Here is a 20,685-nt window from a genome sequence, read left to right on the forward strand (position 1 = left end):
TGCTGTCTTGTTGTTTCGCCTAATAAGACAACTGGGGCCGCTAAATATGTGCACACTGGTTATGCGCCGAAACAGACAACTTCGGCACTGCCTTTGTCATATCGGTATGAGTCCAGTCAATAACGGAGTCGACAATGAGAGCTTGACATCCATGCGAGAACACGCCACGAAATGCGGGAGAGACCTCTCGCTTACAGTTTCTGAGTGAATTGGTTCAAAAGCACAGTTGCCACATTTTATTCATTTATGAATATCAAATGGAATAGGAAAATAAAACGAGCAAGAACACCAATTATTTAATATGCCACTGCTTGTGTCTTATTTGAGCTGACAATCGCACATCTTCTATGTATCCACCAACGTTATTGTATGGAGAGGCATGTGTGTTGTACCGCGCAAGAGATACTGAACAGCAGGCCACTGTGGACAGCGGTCACAATGGACGGATGCGCTAAAGGCAGCGAGAGCGCTGGTTCGCTACGTGCAGTCGACGAGGCTGCGAGATTAACTACTACAGAGACATATGTGCCGCCTCGGAATTTTATGCGCCGATTTCCGTAGCAAAGCGGAATTTTATTTTTTTCTGGTTAACATTTCTGTCGTCCTCTATTTCCGTATCTCTCTCCGCACCACTCGGTATACACAATTGGGTATGTGCCACTTTGAATGTGCCTATTCTTGGATCATAACCTAGAATGGTCATGTACCACTGAGACGCAAGGGGCACGTAAGCCTTAAATGTATTTAGGTATGCGCCGTACTTATGATTGCATGCAATTCCCATCCACATTCTACCCTCGACAAGCATGATACATCATCTCAGTCTTTGTGAAACAGACAGCTAATAGCTACACGCGACTATGCTGTGCTCGTGCAATCCGCTGCTATTGGTGCTACCGCACTAGCTCAAACAAGCTTCGCGTCATTTGCGTGTTTTTCTTTCCGCAAGCAGCCAAACAAACGTGTTGTGAAAGATACATACCAGACAGGTATTCGCGTTATCTCCACGACCAGAGGGAGACGAATTGAACGAGTGTTACTCTCCTTCGCACAGAACCAAACATTTTCGAATACGAATCTCAGTCAGTGTGGACAAGAGCGCGTGTGCGTCGACAGTGTGCGGTCTCAGCTATAGACGAAACTGTATCACAAACCACGTATAGATGGAAGCTCGGGATCCCTTTTGCCGTACCCTCTGTCGCCGTTGTGGCTTTTCTCAAAAGAAACGCCGGTCGATGCGGTGAATTCAATTTCACAGCCGTACGCTCTCCTAAATGAGTAGGATTTTTTTCCTTTCTTTATTTTTTCCCGAAGAGCTTGATATTTTTCACTTATGACATTTGTGACCGCTGAAGGGAAACACATAACTTATACGTGCTCGGCTTCTGCTACTGGTGCACTTTTCGCGCTTTCTTTTCAGCACCTGCGAGTATCCAAAATTGGGCTGGCTCCAATCATACATCTTGAAAGAGAACGGCAGACTAACGAGGGTGAACTGACAGGGATAGCCAGCAGATGACGTGACCTGAAAGTCGTAGGCGGATCTTGAGCTGCCGCTGTTCCTTTTGGCGGTTATTGTACTCTAAATATTCACCACACTGCTACGTATAAGCCTCCCTCAGGCATTTGCTTCCCTGACGCTCCTCGTGTGGTTTTAAAACGTTCGTAAGGTTAATAAAACAGTGAACAGGAGACGAAACGGACAAAACGAACTCATTCAGTCCACCTTGTTACTCAGCAGCTCATATCGTCGGTAATATCGTCGGTACATTTCGCAACCCGATAGTCACCATTGAGGTCGCCGTCTGCAGCTCTGCTGAGAGAGATGCCTTGTATAGGAACCGCAGACCTCGCAGTGACACCGCACGACGTCTCGAGAACGGGGTTGCACAGATGCTCTACTGACACCTTTCTCCCACTTGTGGTCTGCACCGGTGCCAGTCTGTTTTAAACTGGTACCACGGTAAGTAAATATAATAATAAATAAGTAGATTCTGACTCTGCTATTGTCGACTGTCAGTCAGCATTCAGCAATTGTAAACCAAGTCTTCTCTGCTCCTACAACACTATAAGGAGCCCCTATTGCCCTCCATTGTGCATTACGGAACAAACATTACATATAGATAGCCAGCAGCACGTTGAAAGGAAGTTCAGAAAGCTTCCTCTGTCGTAGATTGCGTATGACAGGCAGCTCCATACAAAGTGCATAGAAAACACGGACCGACCGTAGCAGCTACGAATTCCTTGTGCAGCTACTGCGCCAGCCATTGGTCAGGGTTGTCAAGAAAAAAAAAAATAAAGTGCCCTGCAGTGAAGACAACAGGACATTTTCTGTCGCGGGAAGGCGCACGGGTATCCGAGGTGCTCTTGGTGGATACTCCCCCCCGACATCGGTTGAACGGGACGCGTCTACTAATCAGGACGCTGTTCGCGCTCATCAAGGGACAGAGAGCTGCGCTGTGACTTGCGAGATTTATTTTCTAAGCTGCCGGGATAGCTTCTGTGCCTCTGGAAATGCTCTTGGAGCGAATGCCACAGCCGCCACAGGCTGCTCGGTGCGCTAAATGCGGACGTGTGGGGATTTCTAGGGCGTGATTTTCTAGTTGCATACGGAACCCACTAAACGCGATGATAATGAGCATCTATTTTCCCTACCACATTCACTGGCTTCTGCCAATGCCAAAGGGGGCAAGAGAGCCGGGGCCAAATTAAGAAAGCTTTTTGTTCGTAAGGGCTATTTTTTATTGGCTGTTCACCTTCGCTAATAATATGTACAGCATCAGGATTGGCTGGAATTTGCTCTTACGAACAATTCTACCGTAACTGCTTCTTGTGAATACGGGCCGAGATGGGTAAACTTTAATGCATCAGTGCACAAAGCGGCGGACGAATTACTATGAACCAGAGTCTGTTCAATCGTGCGCCGAAACAGGTCGAGAGTGCGAGACGAAGAGGCGTGCATGGAAGTCGAAAGTGAGACTCACCTTCTTCGATGAGGGCGCGTACCGAGGCCTGCTTTTCTGGCGTCTGCTCCTCCCACCAGCGGGTGAAGAAAGCCATCTCGACGTAGATAAATCGTCGGTCCGGCTTCGCCTCCAGCTCCGCGACCACCGAGTCCAAGATCGTACGCACGTCTGTTCAGGAAAAGAAGTATAGGAAAAATTCACCGACGATTACGACACTCCCTTATGTGAATTTTGAGCGCAGCTCTATACGCGTTTTCATTTCGCGATACATTGGCTGGCGCGGACAATCTGTCTCGTACGGCACGTTGCAAACGGAGCGAAGTGTGACGCGACTTCCCACTCGTGGGAACGCGTGGGCGCGATTCACAGCAGGCGCCTAAGACCGACCTCCGCTCATGCAGTGCTTTGTTTCCATACAGACGACGCGCTACCCTGGCGCCATCTCGTAGCCATCATTGCCGCAAAGCCCGTCTTGCGCGGCACTACGCTTTTCTTCTCACGCTTTCTTTGGTGTCGCCGTCTGCCCAGCCTTTCCTCCTTCCCTGAAGAACCACTTTCCCTCATTTCCTGCTGGGCTCCGCCTCCGCTTTCTCCACTCGCTGTGCTCGTCAGCTCGATTACGAGGGAAAACGCCGACGCTTGCCGCAGGAACGATCGCCTAAGAGCTGCTCTCCAAAATAAAGAAATAAATAAAAAATAAAAGAGATGCATCTCACCTAGTCACCAAATTCTTGTAAGCGCGAAAAGCTTTTCCAAGCGCTACGCTTGGTGTGCGGGCTATTTTCAATGTTGTTTCGTGGAGACGGTCATTTCCTTCGAACAAAACGTTCAAGCACTTTAAATAAGTAGCACGCAAATATAAGAGAAGTAAAACACATGCACTAATGAAAAGAAATCGTAAGCGTTACGATCCGCGATAGGATTCGCAGTATCATCGCGCATGCAAACATGCGCGCGCCGCACGAACACGCTATACGTCAGAAATGCCTCCCCTGCTAAATCTCGAAACTCATACGTTCATTTTGCTTGCGTATGTCATGAATGTAACAACAAAAAAAAATCCATATTTGCAACGACTTTGTTCTACATATCTGCTTATGCGGAGGTGTATACTGAAGTTCTCTCTCCCTGTTCTCAGGGAACTACTTCTAACGCGTTGCAGTTATAGAAAACGTCAGGAGATGGCGCTACCAGAGTTGCTGTTGCCGTCAGCGGTGTTTCGGTGTCAGTAAACGGCGATCCCATAGGCGAGCGCAGAGCCGAGCAGTCTCCAAGAGGGACGGAGACGTTCTAACACAATACCTGACCCCCTTTTTTTTACTTCACCTGAACAGGACCTTAAAGATCAGCCTGGAGCAGGCTGCGTAATTTTACTCGTTGAACTCGATTATTCGTGCAGGTGAGCATACTTTTACGCGAAATCAGAACGGATGGTTGAATAATTAACAAATTTTCACAAATACACTTCTGGACTAATTGCATTAAGGCACACATTGCAAAGTTAATTACGCATTGGAGCCCGTGAATTCACAAGACATGTCCACGTAGAAGGAATTCTGAGGCCACGGCATCAGTTTCGTAATATCCGTTCCTAAAGTAAGCTACAAAATGCATTGGCGTTCCAGTTACATTTGCCCTCCATAACTTAAGAACGCGACGTGTAAAAAAAAAAAAAAAAAAAAAAAAAAGAAAGGAAGCTGATGTTGCTCTTTCAAGGAAGCTTATCTCAAAATTGGTTCATTTCAATATTCGTTCCAAGTGGGACGTGCCTTGGGCATTCACATACATGAATTTAGCGGCTGAAACATGCGCCCTAAAATTGACTAGTTAAAAACGCATTTGCAAAATTCTGCTAATTGTATAATTATTTACTGTCATTTCTACTGCAGGTAGCGTCTGTCTCGCTAAGTAATCTACCTCGGGCAATACAATTGCGCCTTCTGCTTGAAGCGCATTTTAAAGATTTTGTTCACCTAAGAGAGAGAGAGAGAGAAGGCCAGGTATTTAGGCACATGCAAGTTTTCAGTGGCGTGTGTATCAAGGTCCTTTCGTCTGCAAATGGTCAAGGAAGGAAGGAAAAAGTGGAGAAGGAAAGGCAGGGAGGTTAACCAGTTTAGCTCAACCGGTTTGCTACCCTACACATGGGAGCGGGATGGGGGATGAAAGATGGGGAGGAGAGAGAGAGAGCACATCATCTCAACTTCCTTAAGCGCAGTAAAGCTACCCAAATCGGCAGTGGCGCCGAAAATTAGGTCGTTTATTGTCCTCACAGCTCCAAAACTAAAGCTACGAAGTAAAAGGAAATAACATCCACTTCGGAAGCGCGCCTTTGATAAGTTATCAGCTTTTCTGCTCATCAGGCGCGCGTCTGAGCGCCTGGCGCCGACCCGTCCGCGCAGTTCTTTCATCGTTTGGTATGTCACCGCTCTTGACCGCCCGTATTCTCATCCTTGACGCTAAATAACCCAGAGGAAATGATCGAGTCGAGCACCACTTGCGTCATTTCCCTCTTGCACTCAGAGTTGGCGTCGATTTTCGCGCTTCATCGCCTTTGGGCGAAATTGTGTCTCCCGGCAGAACAAAAGGCGGAAAGCGGCGGATGGCAATCGCCTTGGATTGCATCCGGGAGCAACTGCCATCAGCGTTCGCCAATGGAAGTCGCTTTTTCACCCTTTCACGGGCAGCAGAAGCAACAGGGAATCGGAGAGCAGCCATTTTTAAAGCCAGGTTCCTCGCTGGCGGTAAAACTTTAAGCCGCATCCGATCGACACCTACTAAAGGCGCGCGAATCTCTCTTACTGGAAAAAAAAAAAAAAAAACAGTATTAGGACGCATTCATCGCGACACTACCCGCCTGGCGCAAGTCAGGCGCCGATATTCTTGAGTGAACCCGAATATCGCAGGTTGCGTAGGATGCAAGATGCCGTAGTTTTCAGCCACGCTGTTTTTTTTTTGTCTTCATCATCTATCTTATGTAACACGCAAACAATATGCTTGCCATTCTTCCAGCGTTAAGATCACCGCCGCTGTATTACAGCAGGTTGGACTTGAGACTGGCGGTGACTAAGCAGCAGTACCATTTTGCTATAAGCTGAATTTTTGTGTCCAGTGCGTCAGGAATCATGGGAACAAAAACGATGCTTTGCAGGCGTTCACTGAAAGTATCTATGTGTACGTGATAACCAAAGCAGATGAAAATGGAAGAAACACAATAAAGCCTACCCTCGGCTCAGGGCTAATGCGAACTTAGATTCGCTAGTCGCTCATTTAAGGGAGATTTTTCAACATGCTTATTGTGGTTCCGAGACGCGAAAAACTCGAATAGAGCATCAGCGGTGCTTCAGACAGCAAACTGCCGCGCTTCCCTAAGGAAGTTACTTAATCATAATGCGGCCGTTGGCTTCAGCTTAGTACATGTGGCTAAGCTTTTGCTGTGTCATGTATAAGCGAAAAGACACACGTCGTCGTGACAGGTAAGCTAAGAGCACGAAATAAAGACATGCGTAAGCAAGAGACAGAGAAAGACTTTAATGAGAGCCGTATGTATTGCCCTAGTGAAATGCCTGGCATGCCACTCCAGATGATTAGGGTGAAATATAAAATAAAAATTAATAATATAGAAGGAAGGAATGACGAGAGTAAGATCCCTGGTACAACAGATGTAGCTCCTGTGACCCATGCAGTTAAATTTGGACGACATCGTCAGTTCAATTTTTCAGGCTCCTGATTCCCGTTTTCATAAGTATCAGAGACTGCGAGCACGATGTCAAGCAAGCTCTCTTTGTTCTCTGCGGTTTCACGTTCATGAAAGTACGCCTTTTTTTTTCTCCCGCTCTCACTGGTATGCGATGACTGACAGTCGTGCATCAGACGCGCGTGACTGAAACGAGAAAATCATGCAAGCCTGTCTTAGCGGTTGCATTCGGTTCAGCGTGCAAACACTCTTCGATGAGGTATAGAACAGTCACGATACAGTTCGATTTAATATAAATAGAGGGTTTCAAGGCACTCTTCTCCGAATGATATATAGCTGCCGGGAGTGCTTATCGACGGCCAAGTCATGGCGTTGCGTCTTGTACGCGCTTTCTCACGTGTGTGGGCGCACCTATTTTTCAAAGTTTCTTTTCTTCATTTTCGGATCCATTTATCTCCTTCACCCTACAGAGGATGGTAAGCCCGAACTAGTTCTGGTTATTCCCTCTGTCTTGCTGTCGCATTATTCGCTTTTTCTTAAACCATTTAAGCACTCCTTTTGTTTTTTTGTCAAAAAGAGGACCCATTGTAAGAAAAAGAGTAGCCCACAGAGAATAAGAGTGAGGGTCTATTTTGCTCCAGTAGCGCTTTTGAAGATTCGAATAAGTCGTGGTAGCACTGCGCCACTCTTGCACTGTCTTGTCTCAGCAACCGGACTATAAAAGCCGCGGCGGTATGTAAAGCCAACCTAAGCGGCCAGAAGTGCAGAAAGCTTACCTTTATTTCCGACAGAGCGCACAAATCTGAGGCTGCAATATAATAGGTATATATAAACCATGAGTATGCGTACTGATGGTAGTAAAAGAGGAGACCCAACAAATAACGCGCACGGTACCGCTTCGAGCCGCGTAGAAGTGGGCGCGCGACAGGGCCTTAGGCAGTTCACTAACACCGCATCCTTTTCGCTCCGAAAAGCGGCCCCGCACTGAAGCTCTCATGAGCGGAATGTATCCGTGCGGTGAAGTAAAAAAATAAAGAACGGCCACAACTGTAACGCAAAAGAGGTGCATTACACGGTCGATTTGCTTGACAAAGAGACGAGAAGCAAGGCGGCGCTGCACGCATGCAGTATGAGTCAGAGTGCCTGCTGTGTCGGCGCAGAGAGACAGACACCTTCGGATTTTCGCTGGCGCAAAGGCCAGACGCTTCTGATGCACCAAGCGAATCGAAGGATTCCGCTCGCTTCATTGCAGAGCTGAAATTGTGCGGATATAGCCACATCCTCGCCGTAAATCGCGTTCTCTTTCGGTAAACGCACGTAGTTTTTACGAACGCTTCCTAGAGCCTTCCTTCTTTCACATCGTCGACGCAGGTGTTCGACGTAGTGGAGATTCACCACAATCTCCTTTCTTCGAGTTCATCCGTCTATTCCACCTCGGCGCGTCGGACCACTGCTTGGCGCTTTAAAAATCACTCGGCAGCAGCTCGAGACTTGGCGCTTCCAAGTGAGGACTAAGCCGGCAAGTTTCTCTTCCCCCGTGGTTGCCCTTTACCACTGCCAACTGCCTCTTCTTTTTTACTGCGATAGCAATTATATGGACCCTCCAGGCGCATTTTTGCCGTAGGCGTCGCTGTGATGCTCCGTATAAAGTCCACGGTCGATAAACCGTCGCCACGCGTCGTAATATGTGCGAGTGAAAGCACGTGAGGGAAGTGAGCGATCGCGGCTCAATCTGGCGCGCGCAAAGGAAGAAAGCGGAGAGCAAACGCGCCGTCTCCCGCCGCGCGAAAGGCCGTGGGGGGAGTTGAGTTGAGTTGAGTTGAGTTGAGTTGTTGTAGGCTACTGGTGGGATTAGCCTTGCAGTTGCTGCCGGCAATTGCTCCACCGTAGCGACACTTAAAATAAGTAAATCACATAATCAGACACAGTCCTCACAAAATACAAATGGTCACTCCTCAGTTCACCATGTGGAGGCCAAATCTGTGTCCTGTAGGTAATTTAAAAGAAGGCGAGAGACCTCCTTCCTACACAACCGGTTCCCGCGCGGGAAAACAATGTCTTGAAAAGAGCTGTGAGGAACTCCTGTCTTCTTGAGGGACCCGAATAACACCCTCCTTTCCGCGTTATACACAGTACAGCACATTAGGTAATGTTCTATGTCACCGCACACACCACACGTTGAACATAATGGTGATAACGCCAGGCCAGTCTTATACATCCACGCAGGGGTTCGAGCAGAGCCCGTGCGAATGCGGAGCAGTAAGGTGGCTTGGTTTCTTTTGAGGCCCTTGATCACACATGGCTTGTGAGGTGAGCTCCACAAAGAACTGAGGTGGCACAACACTGCTTCTCTGAAGAGTCTGTTGTCGTCTTGAGGCACTCTTCTCAATGGATTCCCAGACAGCGCTCTATGGGCGAGGCTGTCCGCCATCTCGTTGCCTATGATACCTGTGTGCGAGGGCACCCATTGGAAACGTATGGAGAAGCCTTTGATATGGAGATTGTGCACCGAGCGTAGGGAGCTAAGACATAAGGCATCAGTAGGGAACCCGTGCTCTAACCTTTGAAGGGCAGATTTTGAATCTGTAAGAATAACAACAGGTTGAGGCGTACAAAACCGTAGTTTCTTTAGAGCTGCCTCAATGGCAACGCTTTCGGCCGTTGTGGAGGACACGACTGCAGTGAAGCGAACAGACCAATCATACTTCAAAGAGGGAATGTGAAAAGCAGCTGCACTAGATCCTTTGACCTTGTCCACAGAGCCATCAGTAAAGATTTGAAGATGACGTGCATATTCAGACTCAAGATGTTCCAGTACCAGCGAACGCGTTGCCGCCAGAGGAGAATTCCGCTTAGCGCGTACGTGAGGAATTGTCAACGAACAATCGAGGCTCGCGAATGACCAAGGTGGTTTCAACCTCTTAGTTCGACCTCTAGTGTCAAGACCCAGGTAACCAAGAGTATTTAGTGCCAAGTACGCTCGGGACTCAGATCTCTTTCGAAGGCGCTGTAGAAGGGCTCGGCCGGCTGCCGTCTGTTTGAGGCGGCCAATTTGCATCAATAACCTTTGTGAAGCGACTAGGCTAAGAGGTCTCGATAGAGATTCACAAAGTACTGCTTTGTTAGGAGCAGTCTGCGGAACGCCAAGAGCCCTTCTCAGGCCCTTTCTGTGCAGAACCTCAAGTCGTTCCAGCTGTGATATCGAGGGGGAAATTAAAGGCAGCTGATACATTATCCGACTCGTCACTAGTGCATCGTGCAACCTGATCATTGAGGAAGGGTGATTTCCCCATTGCTCACTCGCAACTCTACGGATCACATTGAGACGCGAAGATATCGATGTCACAACCGAGTCCACAGCTCGTCGCCACTGTAGACGGTAGTCAATAATGACACCCAAAAAGCGCTTGTGTTTCAATTGTCGAAGGCAAGATTGATCAAGGTCTATCTTCAGCCGCGCATACCTTCTTCCTCTACCTGGAAACATGATGAAGCCAGATTTTTCCACCGAAAGAGTCAACCCAACACCTTGAAGGTAATTTTGAACTAAAAGTAATGCCTGTCGAGCTATCAGAGCTAAACGCTTGTGTTGATATCCGGTTAACCAAAGGCAAATGTCGTCCGCGTATATCGACATATGGACATGCCTGCAATGTTTTTGCACTTCAGCGGGAAGACCAGCCATTACAACGTTAAAGAGCGTTGGGGAAAGAACACTTCCCTGAGGTACACCTCGTGATACCGCCCTTTCGGTGCTTGTGGTACTTCCTAACCGCACTTGAATTTTACGATCACTGATAAATGAGTGAATCAATCGCAGAAGATAGCCCTGTACGCCCATGGCCTGCAAACTATTTAGTATTGAGCTCTGAAGGACGCTATCATAAGCCTTTGATACGTCTAGGAAAATAACTAGTGTTGAAAGACCGAAAGCTCTATGATGTTCAATATGGCTTATCAAGTCCAAGACGCTATCTTGCGCGCTTAAACCTGTTCGGAATCCAGTCATGCAGGTTGGTAGAGCCCTTCTATCTTCGAGCCACCAAGATAAACGCTTACTTGCCAGCTTCTCCATGAGCTTAGCCACGCACGACGTCAGTGATACAGGACGATACGAGGCCAAGTCTGTCATTTCTTTGCCGGGCTTCAGCACTGGGACAACACAAGCAACCTTCCATGAAGGAGGAACGTCGCCAGTCTCCCACACTCGATTGAGATAGCTTAGGAGCATCTTCCGGTGTTCCAGAGGTAGGTTCTGCATCATCTGATTGGTGATGCCGTCAGGACCTGGTGCACATCGACGCCGCAGGCTGCTGAGTGCTGTCTGTAGCTCTCGAAGTGTAAACGGGGCGTCCATCACCGACGTAGATGTTGCAGGCGGAGCGCAGGGATGAATTCCTGAACTTGCACTTACGAATGCATCTGCAAATTCCTCTGCCAAGCACACGAGAGGTTTCTGCTTGCGCAGTGCAAGCGCTTCAAAAGGTTTACTAGGACGAGAATCACCAGCAAGACTGCCAATGACTCGCCAAATTCTCGTCATCGGTGAGAAAACCGTCAAGCTAGCGCAGAAGGACGCCCACTGCGACCTACAGAGCTTGTTCGTATGGCGTCGAATGGCAGAGTTAAGCCTATTGAAGGTCGTCTTCAAGGATCTGTCGTCCTTCTTCCGCATCAGTTGTCGCTCCGCCCTTCTGCGCGCTGCGCAAAGGTTCCTGAGTTTTAAATCCGGAGTCGGAAAATGATTAGGCAACTTGACCGCTGTGGTAGCAGCCATCTTACCAGAAATCATTTTGTCAATCACATCACCAGAAACATATGCAAGTTTCTCCCTGTATTTGTCCCAATTAACAACATGGCTAATTTTAGAGTCGCGCATGTGGAAGTCGGCAGTAAACACAAAAATTGGATAGTGATCACTTCCCATGCGGTCAGCTGCAGTTGACCACTTCACGCGGACGTCAGATGAATGCAAGGTTAGGTCTATAGATGTGCCTGAGGCTGGAGGCCGGAAGAAAGTGGGACTTCCGTCATTGGCCACGCACAAGTCCAAACTATCAATAATTTCTATAAGTTTGCGTCCGCGGGAATCTGTGTTCCTGTCACCCCAGAGAGAGTGATGGGCGTTGAAGTCCCCGCAGATAATTCGGGGCGCTGGACAACGGTCACAAAGCTGCTGCAGAAACAAGTCCATTGCTACCTTCTTCCGCGGAGACACGTATACGGATGCAACAGAAAGAGTTCGGAAGCCAAGACGTATCCTCACAGCCGCCACCTCAATACTATCGGTGCAAAGATCGGTGACGTTTAAAGCCACATGAGGAATCTCTCTTCGTACGTAAAGGGCGGCACTTCCCGCGGGAAATGACTTTATGCTGCAATTCTTATGGGCGACATATCCAGTCAGAGATCTCCCGCTTGGTAGGCCAGCCTCCGAGAGGGCCAATACTGGAACACACGTATCTTTCAGAAATAATTTAAGTTCTGCTAATCGACTTATAATCCCAGCGCAGTTCCATTGCATAATAAACGGCACTTTTCGGTGATTTTTAGTTGCACGAGGTTGAAGAAGACTAGCCATATTATAAGGTAAAGGTCGCTGCGAAGGTGGTAATCATTGACTCAAAGGAAAGAACGAGCTGTAGAAAGTTCTTTAAGGGGCCAGTCTGCATTGCCTGAACATATGAACGCAGGACTTCAAACAAAACTCGCAGAAGGTCGGACAGGTCCTGATTTTTGAGCTCCTTATTTTGCTGTACGCACTGCCTCACAACTTCAACAAAAGTTGCGGATGGGGACCCACTCTTGGCCATTGCCTCTGGTTTCTTCATCCCTTTTGAGGCGAGGGAATGTCCTCCATGTTGTCGAGTCTGGCTGTGATCTGGTCGCTGAGGAACTTGGACACTTTTTGCTGCAGCAGATCGAACAACCGACTCACCCACAGATGATTTTGCCGTCTTGCTAGGCTCAGGTCGCTCACTGACGTTGCTTGTTACCATGCAACGAACTTCCGACTCTAACACAGGGAACTCAACTTCCGAATCTAACGCTGGGAACTCGTCACTTCCAGGTATCCGCTTCTCAGTAGGTTGTGGTTTGGGACCACTAATGAAGGACACTCGGCGGTGTAAGGCGCTTACACGGAAGGGGCAGCCACCGAAACTCGCTGGATGGTCACCACCACAATTAGCGCAAGCAAAATCTGCCTTGCAGGCTTTGTAATCGTGGGCGCCACCGCATCGTTTGCAACGTTGATCTTTGATGCAAACTTTGGCTACATGCCCAAAGCGTTGGCACCTAAAGCATCGGGGAGGAGGTTCAACGAATTCTTTGACTGCATGCTTGGTAAAACCGAGGTCAATTTTTTCGGGGCGCTCGGTGTTGGGAGCAAACGTTATCACAACAGAAGTAGTAGGTTTCGCTGCCCATTCTTTTTCTTGAGTCTCCACCCGGCGCATCAGACGTTTCACGTGCAGAACACCTTGCGGGTTCAAGTAGTCCAGAAGGTCGCTTTCCGAATACCACACTGGTACTCCCCTAATAACACATGTGTTAGTCATGTAGGAGTGGGGCAGCCGGGCTTTAACTCTTATATCCCCAATTTGAGAGCACCGGAGAAGAATGTCAACTTGCTCTTCCGTTGCGATATCTAAATAAAGAGCACCTTGCGTTGTGAAGCGGCTGCGAATCGGGGCAGATCCCAGCAGTACTTTAATGGCTTCGAAGAGCCTGATAGGGTTCAGCTCTCTCAAATCAACACCTTTCTCTGTTGGCAAAACTACCACTGGGACTCCGACCGTTCTTTGCTTGCGATGACTCACCACCTTGAAGCCGTCGTTATCCACTTCCGCCATATAAGCCACTTCCTCGTCAGGGTCGACGATAGTTGTGTCGTCCCCACTGAGCGATGATGACGCACTGGCCTGCTTATCGTCCCTGATGTCTGGCAGCTCCACACCTTGCGACGCCATGGCCGCCTCCGCCACGCTGGCTTCCTTCGGATGGCGCTGTCCCTTTAAAGATGCCGGCGCCGGAGCAGCCGTACCCTTCCCATAGGGACAGTACCGCCTTAAAGATGCGGCCGTCTTCCAAGGATATAAATAACTCACTTAATGAATAGCGAAACCTATGCAAAAATTACAGAGCTGAGGTGACAACAGATCGAACAGCGTCGTCTTCCTCTTCCAGCCGGTCAGTGGGATCAGAAGGAGGGAGGGAGTAGCTTGCTGTCGATGGTGATGCCCAGGAATCGAACACTAGTTGCACGACGAATTGCATGGCCCCTTATATTCAGCGTCAGGCGTGTTGACTTACGCCTCACTGCCGGGAAAATCATGAAGGCAGATTTTTTCGCTGATAAAGATATGCCAAGCGCTGATAAGTGGCGTTCGATGACGGAGATTGCACCTTGGCCTATCTGGACCAAGCGTTTGTGTTGGTGCCCCAGATCTAGATGAAGATGTAATCATCGTAGATGGACATTTTAACTGCCGTCCAACCTACCTTCAGTGCTTCTGGAAGGCTGGCCATGACAACGTTAAAAAGCAAGGGAGATAGGACACTTCCTTGTGGGACACCGATGGAAATGCGTCGCTTTTCGCTCATTATGTTTCCGAGCTTAACCTGGACACGTCGATCCCTAAACAAACGTGGACAAATCGAAGAGCATTTCCTGAGACACCCACGGCTTGGAGTCCGTTGATGATGCCTGTATGAAGCACACAGTCGTATGCTTTGGCAAAGTCCACAAAGATGGCGAGTGTCGAAAGGCCGTCGTCGCGATGGTGCTCGATGTGGTTTAGGAAGCCCGAGACACTGTCCTGGGCCCTAAACCATGGATGAAATCCGGTCATAAACGATGAAAGTCTGCTTTTTTGCTCGAGATACCAATTTAATCTCGTACATATTAGTTTTTCCATCAACTTTGATGCGCATGATGTTAGCGATATCGGCCGATATGAGGTCAGGTTCGCAGGATCCTTTCCAGACTTGAGCACTGGCACCACCCATGCTGTCTTCCACGCTTCTGGGATCTCTCCTGTGCTCCAGACGCGATTAAATATGTCCGAAGGGCGCGTCTTCGCTCCTAATGCAGATTTGTCAGCATCTGAATGCTGATCAAATCGAAACACACTGCAAATACTCTTCAGCTCATTAGGGGATTCATCCAACGCTTCTCTGTATGTGCCCCAGCATGTCAATGTACAGAATTGTCGACCCGGAGTCTGAAATCCGATGATGTTTGTGAAGATCAGGAGATGGTCTCTGCCCATCTTGTCCGGGGCCGTTATCGATGATACCAAAATTTCTGTAGAGTGTAACACGAGGTCTGTGGCACTCCATGAATCTGGTGGCCTGAAGAAAGTCGGTTTGCCATTGGTCGTCGCACATAAGTCAGCATCGTCCGAGGCAGCGACAAGCTCCTTGCCTCGAAAATCTACAATCTTATCCCCCAAAGCGAATGACGTGCGTTAAACTCGCCACAGATTAGTCTAGGAGAGGGGCAACGAATGCAAAGGTCCTTTAGAAACGCCTCCATGGAGACCTTCTTTCGTGGACTTATATACATCGACACCGCACTGTGTTGTCGGTTTCCTAGGCACACTTGCCCAGCGGCGACTTCCAAATAGGTAGAACAAAGGTGTTGCACTGGTAAGGTGCTGTGAGGTATTTCTCGCCTGATGTATATAATTGAACTTCCATTTGCAAACGACGGTATACTCTGATTGTCGTGTCTGATGTAACCAGGGATCGTCCTTCCATTTGGGAGACCGGCCTCCGAGAGCGATAGAGTTGGTATAGGGACGTCTCGAAGAAAAAGGCTAAGTTCGCACAGACGCTGCAGAATACTGGCGCAGTTCCATTGCATAATTGAGGGCACTTTTGAACGGTGGAATGGACCATTAGAACTTCTTTCTGGGCGAGTTGGTGCATAATTGATTTGAAAATTGTTTCGTCTTTGTTATTTTGTGGATGCATGTGTTAGCGCTGTAACAATTTTCAAATCAAGTAATGGACCAGGTGGGCGAAAAAGTGCCATCATGCATCTACTAATCGTACGTGGAAGTAGAGCAGAATATTACTGACTCAAGAACCAGCACTGCTTCCAGCATATCCTTCGTTGAACCCACAGGCATCTCCGCGACGAGTGAGCGTAGTGCCGTGAACAAAGCGCGTATCACATGTTGGCAGTTTTCCTGCTGAGTGCTTCCAAGCGGTACTTGAGGTCGATTCACTGCGGCATAGGTGCGTTTTGCGGACTCTTTTGGAACATGTTCTACAGCGGCGTTGACCATTTTCGTTGGTCAATTACTTCTTTTGTCGGTATCATAAGAAGCCAACAAACAAAGACCCCAAGGACAACACTTGTAAATTATTTGTAAATAAAGAAATTATAAATTAATCGAATTGAAAGTGGATGAAAAAACTTGCTGCAGGTGGAGAATGATCCCACGTCTTCGCATTACGCGTGCGATGCTCTACAAATTGAGCTACCGCTGTGCCGTCCTCCCATACACCTTCTCGGGTATTTATGTGTTACCACTAGAACTAACTCTCGGAGTGTTAGTCAGCGCCACCACTCACAAACCTTGGCGGTGGATCTAGAACATCCTTTCTGGCGCAGGCGTCACGAGTACGTGATCGTTTTCGGTGAAGGCAACTGGTCAATAAACTCACAGAGCTACCTGAAGGCATCAATGTTGCCGGGTTCGAGATCCTCGTTATGTAATGAACGAGAATCGTTCTTTTGTCAATGTGAGACGCGGGAAATTAGGTGCCTACACTGTTTCCAAACTACATAGTTGTGGCGCGCTGGACGTCTTCTTGTTGTTCCATGGTGCACTTGCATATTTGGACTCAAGACAAACATATTATTCCTTCGCTGAGCAGCTGTCCGTGCAGGACATCGGCCGTAGCTAGCTGGGTGGTCGCCACCGCGGTTTGCACGCACAAAACTGTATTTATTTACACACGTCTTAAAATTACGAGGCACCCTACAGCGCTTAAATCTTGTAAGAGTTGGGGTCGGGCATGAAAAAGGGTAGCTGGCCCATGCCGTCGTCCGGCTCATCCACGCTAAGGAGAGAGAGAGAGTGACAAAAGGGGAGGAAAGACAGGGAGGTTAGCCAGTGTAAGTACCGGCTGGCTACCCTGTGCTGGAGAAAGTGTAAAGGGAATAAAAGGAGAAAGAAGAAAAAATGAGAAAAATTCACATAGTAACGCGATGCTACGCGCTACAACATTCAAAGACGGTCGTACAATTCCCAGGCCCTTAAAAACTTCAGCAGAGCCCTTAAGTCATTGAGTGCCGAAACCCCTCTGGACAAGTGTCCTATAACTTTTCTTCTGTGAAGGGGCGATTGTCCAGTTTTTCGAGCGCGGTCACGAGCACTTTTCTTGACACATGGTAACGGGGACAGTCACAGAGGAGGTACTCGATCGTCTCCTCGCAGCCGCAGGTGTCGCAAGTAGGGCTGTCGGCCATTCCAATGCGGAAGAAATAGGAGTTCGTGAATGCCACGCCGAGCTACAAGCAGCACAGAAGTGTTGCTTCCGCTAGTGGTAACCTTGGTGGAAGACGGTGTTGCATTCGCGAATTCACTGGTGTTCTACAGAGTCTGCGTAAGCTCACTTGCGAGGGAGCGAAGACTTGTGGCTGCATCTGTTCTTGACAGTGGTATTGGTACAACATGGGCACAATCGTGGGCCGATGGGGCAGCGTCATCCGCACTGTGATTACCCGAAATTCCACAGTGACCACGCTAAGGACGTTGTTGAAGGGAGGCCCGTGTTCTCAAGAACGAGGAGTACTGTGTTTATTTGCAATATCTACATGAAGAGTGGTGAAGGTTACATCGCATCAGTCTAGGATGACTGAACTGAAGCACACCCCGAGGAGCCGAAAACGTCTGCTTAAACACCCTTTGTCCTCTCTAGATCCCTAGGCCAGGGAAACTGCCGTCCAACCTTCGTCCAATCGGAGCATCCAAAGTCGTCGAAGGACCTGCGTTGAGAGCGAGGGTTCACACACTCACTCCCGCACCTTTGTTCACTGCACAGACGGAAAGGAGGGGAGCTTTTCAGACAGGGGTTGTCACGCTTAACTCATGTTGGCGCGTCTTGGTACCTGGGATGACCCCGCAGTTAGCTGGGGAGTCTGTCAAACAACCGCGGCGGTTACCGGAGTGCGTGAGGGAACGCCTTAGAACACCCATTCCAGGAGTTTTCTTGCTTCCATCGGTCTGTGAAGGCGACAGTGAACCAACTAACAATACTCGGTCCGCTAAACGGATCTCGCCTTCCGGTAGTCTGTCCGTGGGGGACGCGTTGTCAGCTTCACGAAGCGATTCGTCGCAGTGGGGTAGAAGAGGCTAGAAGGTCACTACCCCCGCTGGCCAATCGTAGCAATCACTGCTCCCCACGAGAGCACTTAGCTACGTGTCCGAAGCACTGGCAATGAAAACAGCGTGGTTATGTCTCCACGTAGTCGAGAAGCTCGTGTCTGGTAAGACCAAGGTTAATCTTCTCAGGGCGTTCAGAATTTGGAGCAAAGGTGAGAACCGGAGTCAGTGCGCCTTGACTACCATTCAGATGACAAGGTTCCTGATGATAGTTCGTGATGTCTCAAGTAGGTGAGCAGCTCTTCATCCGAGTACCATTTTGGGACTCCTCTAACAATACACGTGGTTTTCATATAACTGTGCGGGAAACGGGCACATATGCCTATGCCGCCGAATATTCTTGGTCTATAGAAGGACGTTAGCTTGACCTTTCGTCTCTACATCCAAGAACAATGCTCCCTGCGCTGTGAAACGGCTCTTGACTGGGGCTACACTGACAATCGTTTCAATCTCAGAGTATAGGACAATAGGGATCACTTGCCTTAAATCACCTCTTTCGGATGCTGCAGTGATGAACACTGGAATGCCCACCGAATGGCCACCGAATGCCCGCTGCCTTTACGCTGGCGCACCATTCGGAAGCCAGCCTCGTCCATATCTAGGTCTGAAAGGTTCGCCTCGTCGTGGTCCCTGATGATTGTTGACTCGACCTCAGATTCTTCAGTGTCTTTGTCTTGTCGTTTGCAGTCAGGCAGGCTTGTAGAAACCAGCTGGCGTTTCTGACCGAGTGTCACCCCTTGGGAGGTCATGGCGGAGTGCTCGTTGGTACCAGATTGGGTTCTTCTAGCAACTTGTGAGGCGGCGGGTGGCGCAGCACCCGTCGGTTTCAGATACGGAAGGTATCTTTTCGAGTCGTCCGATGTCTTGGAACAGTTCCGACCATTAAGATGACCGGAAAATAACGATAAATACAGGCAGAGCTACTTAGACGGGCAGCAGCAGCTTCGTCGTCGATGCTTCGCCTTTCGGACGAAACTGCGACTATCTTTATTAGCGTCTAAGAAAGAAGACCGATCTCCAACGTCAGGATTGCCATTATTGTCCACATTAGCGTGACTCAACGAAGTTAGTAATTTGCCATTGTAAATTGTTAACTCCACAAGGGTGGTTTGAAACGCGATTTTATCAACGGGATCTTTCGAGAGAGCGAGAGAGAAACTTTTATTGTCTTAAACGATTTACATGCAGTGGTTGGAGCCCCTTTAGTCCAAGGCCCCGCTGGCCTCGGCCGCCCGCTTGATCTGTCTTATGAAGGACTGTGTGTCCCGCCAGGTCTGAGATGGTTAGCTGTGCCTCCCATTGCTCCATTGTGTGGTTTGTTTTATCAGGAGGGTGTGTTTCACAATCCCAAGTAATGTGTTGTAGCGAGTGGGGAACATGGGACCTGTAGCGAGTGGGGAACATGGCATCTTGTAATTGAAGGTGGGGGAATACCCCGGTCTGAATTTTGCGCCGGCTGGCGGCTTCCTCTCCACTGAATGGTGGGTGAGGGAGAGGGGGGGGGTATTTTTTTCTGGTTGCACGCTGATGAGCGAGAATCGCCCGGGCATTCGTTGGATTGGGATTATTACAGTGGCTACTTGCGACTGTCCCGGTCGAGTCGGCCCGGTTAATAATACCTCGGGCTAGCGAATCGGCCAGTTCGTTCCCCTCAAGGCCTGTATGACCTGGACACCATAGGATCCAGTGATGATGGGCGAATTTTGTCGGTAGTATTGAGTGACATGTTTTGGTCACGTGGTCCTTGACAAGCAGGCGACATGCTTCTTGTGAGTCTGTTATTATGGTGACGCTCTTTTGCGTGCGTTCCGCGTGAGCGAGGGCCATTGCCACGGAGAAAGTTTCGGAAAGTTTCTTTTTTTTGTGTTTTTTTCCTCTTTATCATCTTTCTAACCCCTATCTCCCATCCCCAAAGTAGGGTAGCAAACCAAAGACTGATATCTGGTAAACCTCCCTGCCTTTCCTCTTCATTTCCCCTCTGTCTCTCTCTCTCTCGAAAAGTGGCAGGAACTGAAAATGGGAAACGACAGTGAGCTGAACCAGAATGTAATGTTTGTTTTGCTGCCTTACTCTGGGAAAGAAAGAAAAACAAGAAAGAGAAGAAGAAGGGAAATAAGCAAGAGCGCACAAGTGAATTGAGGCCACAACAACAAGTGAAAGCATAGCTGAAGCTCCAAGAGCGGCCACGCAGGCCAGTCGACCTCACGAAACGCAGGAGCGCTTTCGTCGGCTTCTGCCGCAACGAGTGGAAGAAACAGCACTCCAGAATTTTCTGCTGCCGACAAGAGCCCGTGATCGCAACGATTTAGCACAGTCAGGCGGAGCTGACTGTGTGCACGGTGCAGGCCATCTTCACTAAGCGCAGGTGATATATCGTCTTTGTCAAAAGAAAACCGGTCTCATTAAGCGACAACGGCAACATTAATTAGTCTTGAGTTCATTCCGGCAGGCACAACAATGTGCCTTTGTCGGCTGCTCTCAGACAAAGCTTGCACTTCTATCACCCCCTCCCAACGCTATAACTGTCATGCGGTTCCGGGAATACGGCACATAGTCCATCGTACGGATAATAGCCGAGAAAGAAAGGAATAAAAAAATGTGCACAAAAAAAAACATGGAAAGA

The 20,685-nt window shown here is 48.8% G+C and overlaps 1 protein-coding gene across 1 annotated transcript in view; it reads right to left on the reverse strand.

Annotated features, from left to right (window-relative positions):
• LOC126548108 (lysosomal alpha-mannosidase-like) overlaps positions 1–20,685 on the reverse strand; it is a 518,622-nt gene that overhangs the window by 80,890 nt on the left and 417,047 nt on the right. The window contains exon 3 of the mRNA XM_072288240.1: positions 2,985–3,134. Within this exon, the coding sequence (XP_072144341.1) occupies positions 2,985–3,134 (150 nt within the window). The remainder of the gene's footprint in view (positions 1–2,984; positions 3,135–20,685) is intronic.

The sequence above is a fragment of the Dermacentor andersoni genome, chromosome 1 (genome assembly GCF_023375885.2).
Source record: "Dermacentor andersoni chromosome 1, qqDerAnde1_hic_scaffold, whole genome shotgun sequence".
Classification (NCBI taxonomy): Eukaryota; Metazoa; Arthropoda; class Arachnida; order Ixodida; family Ixodidae; genus Dermacentor; species Dermacentor andersoni.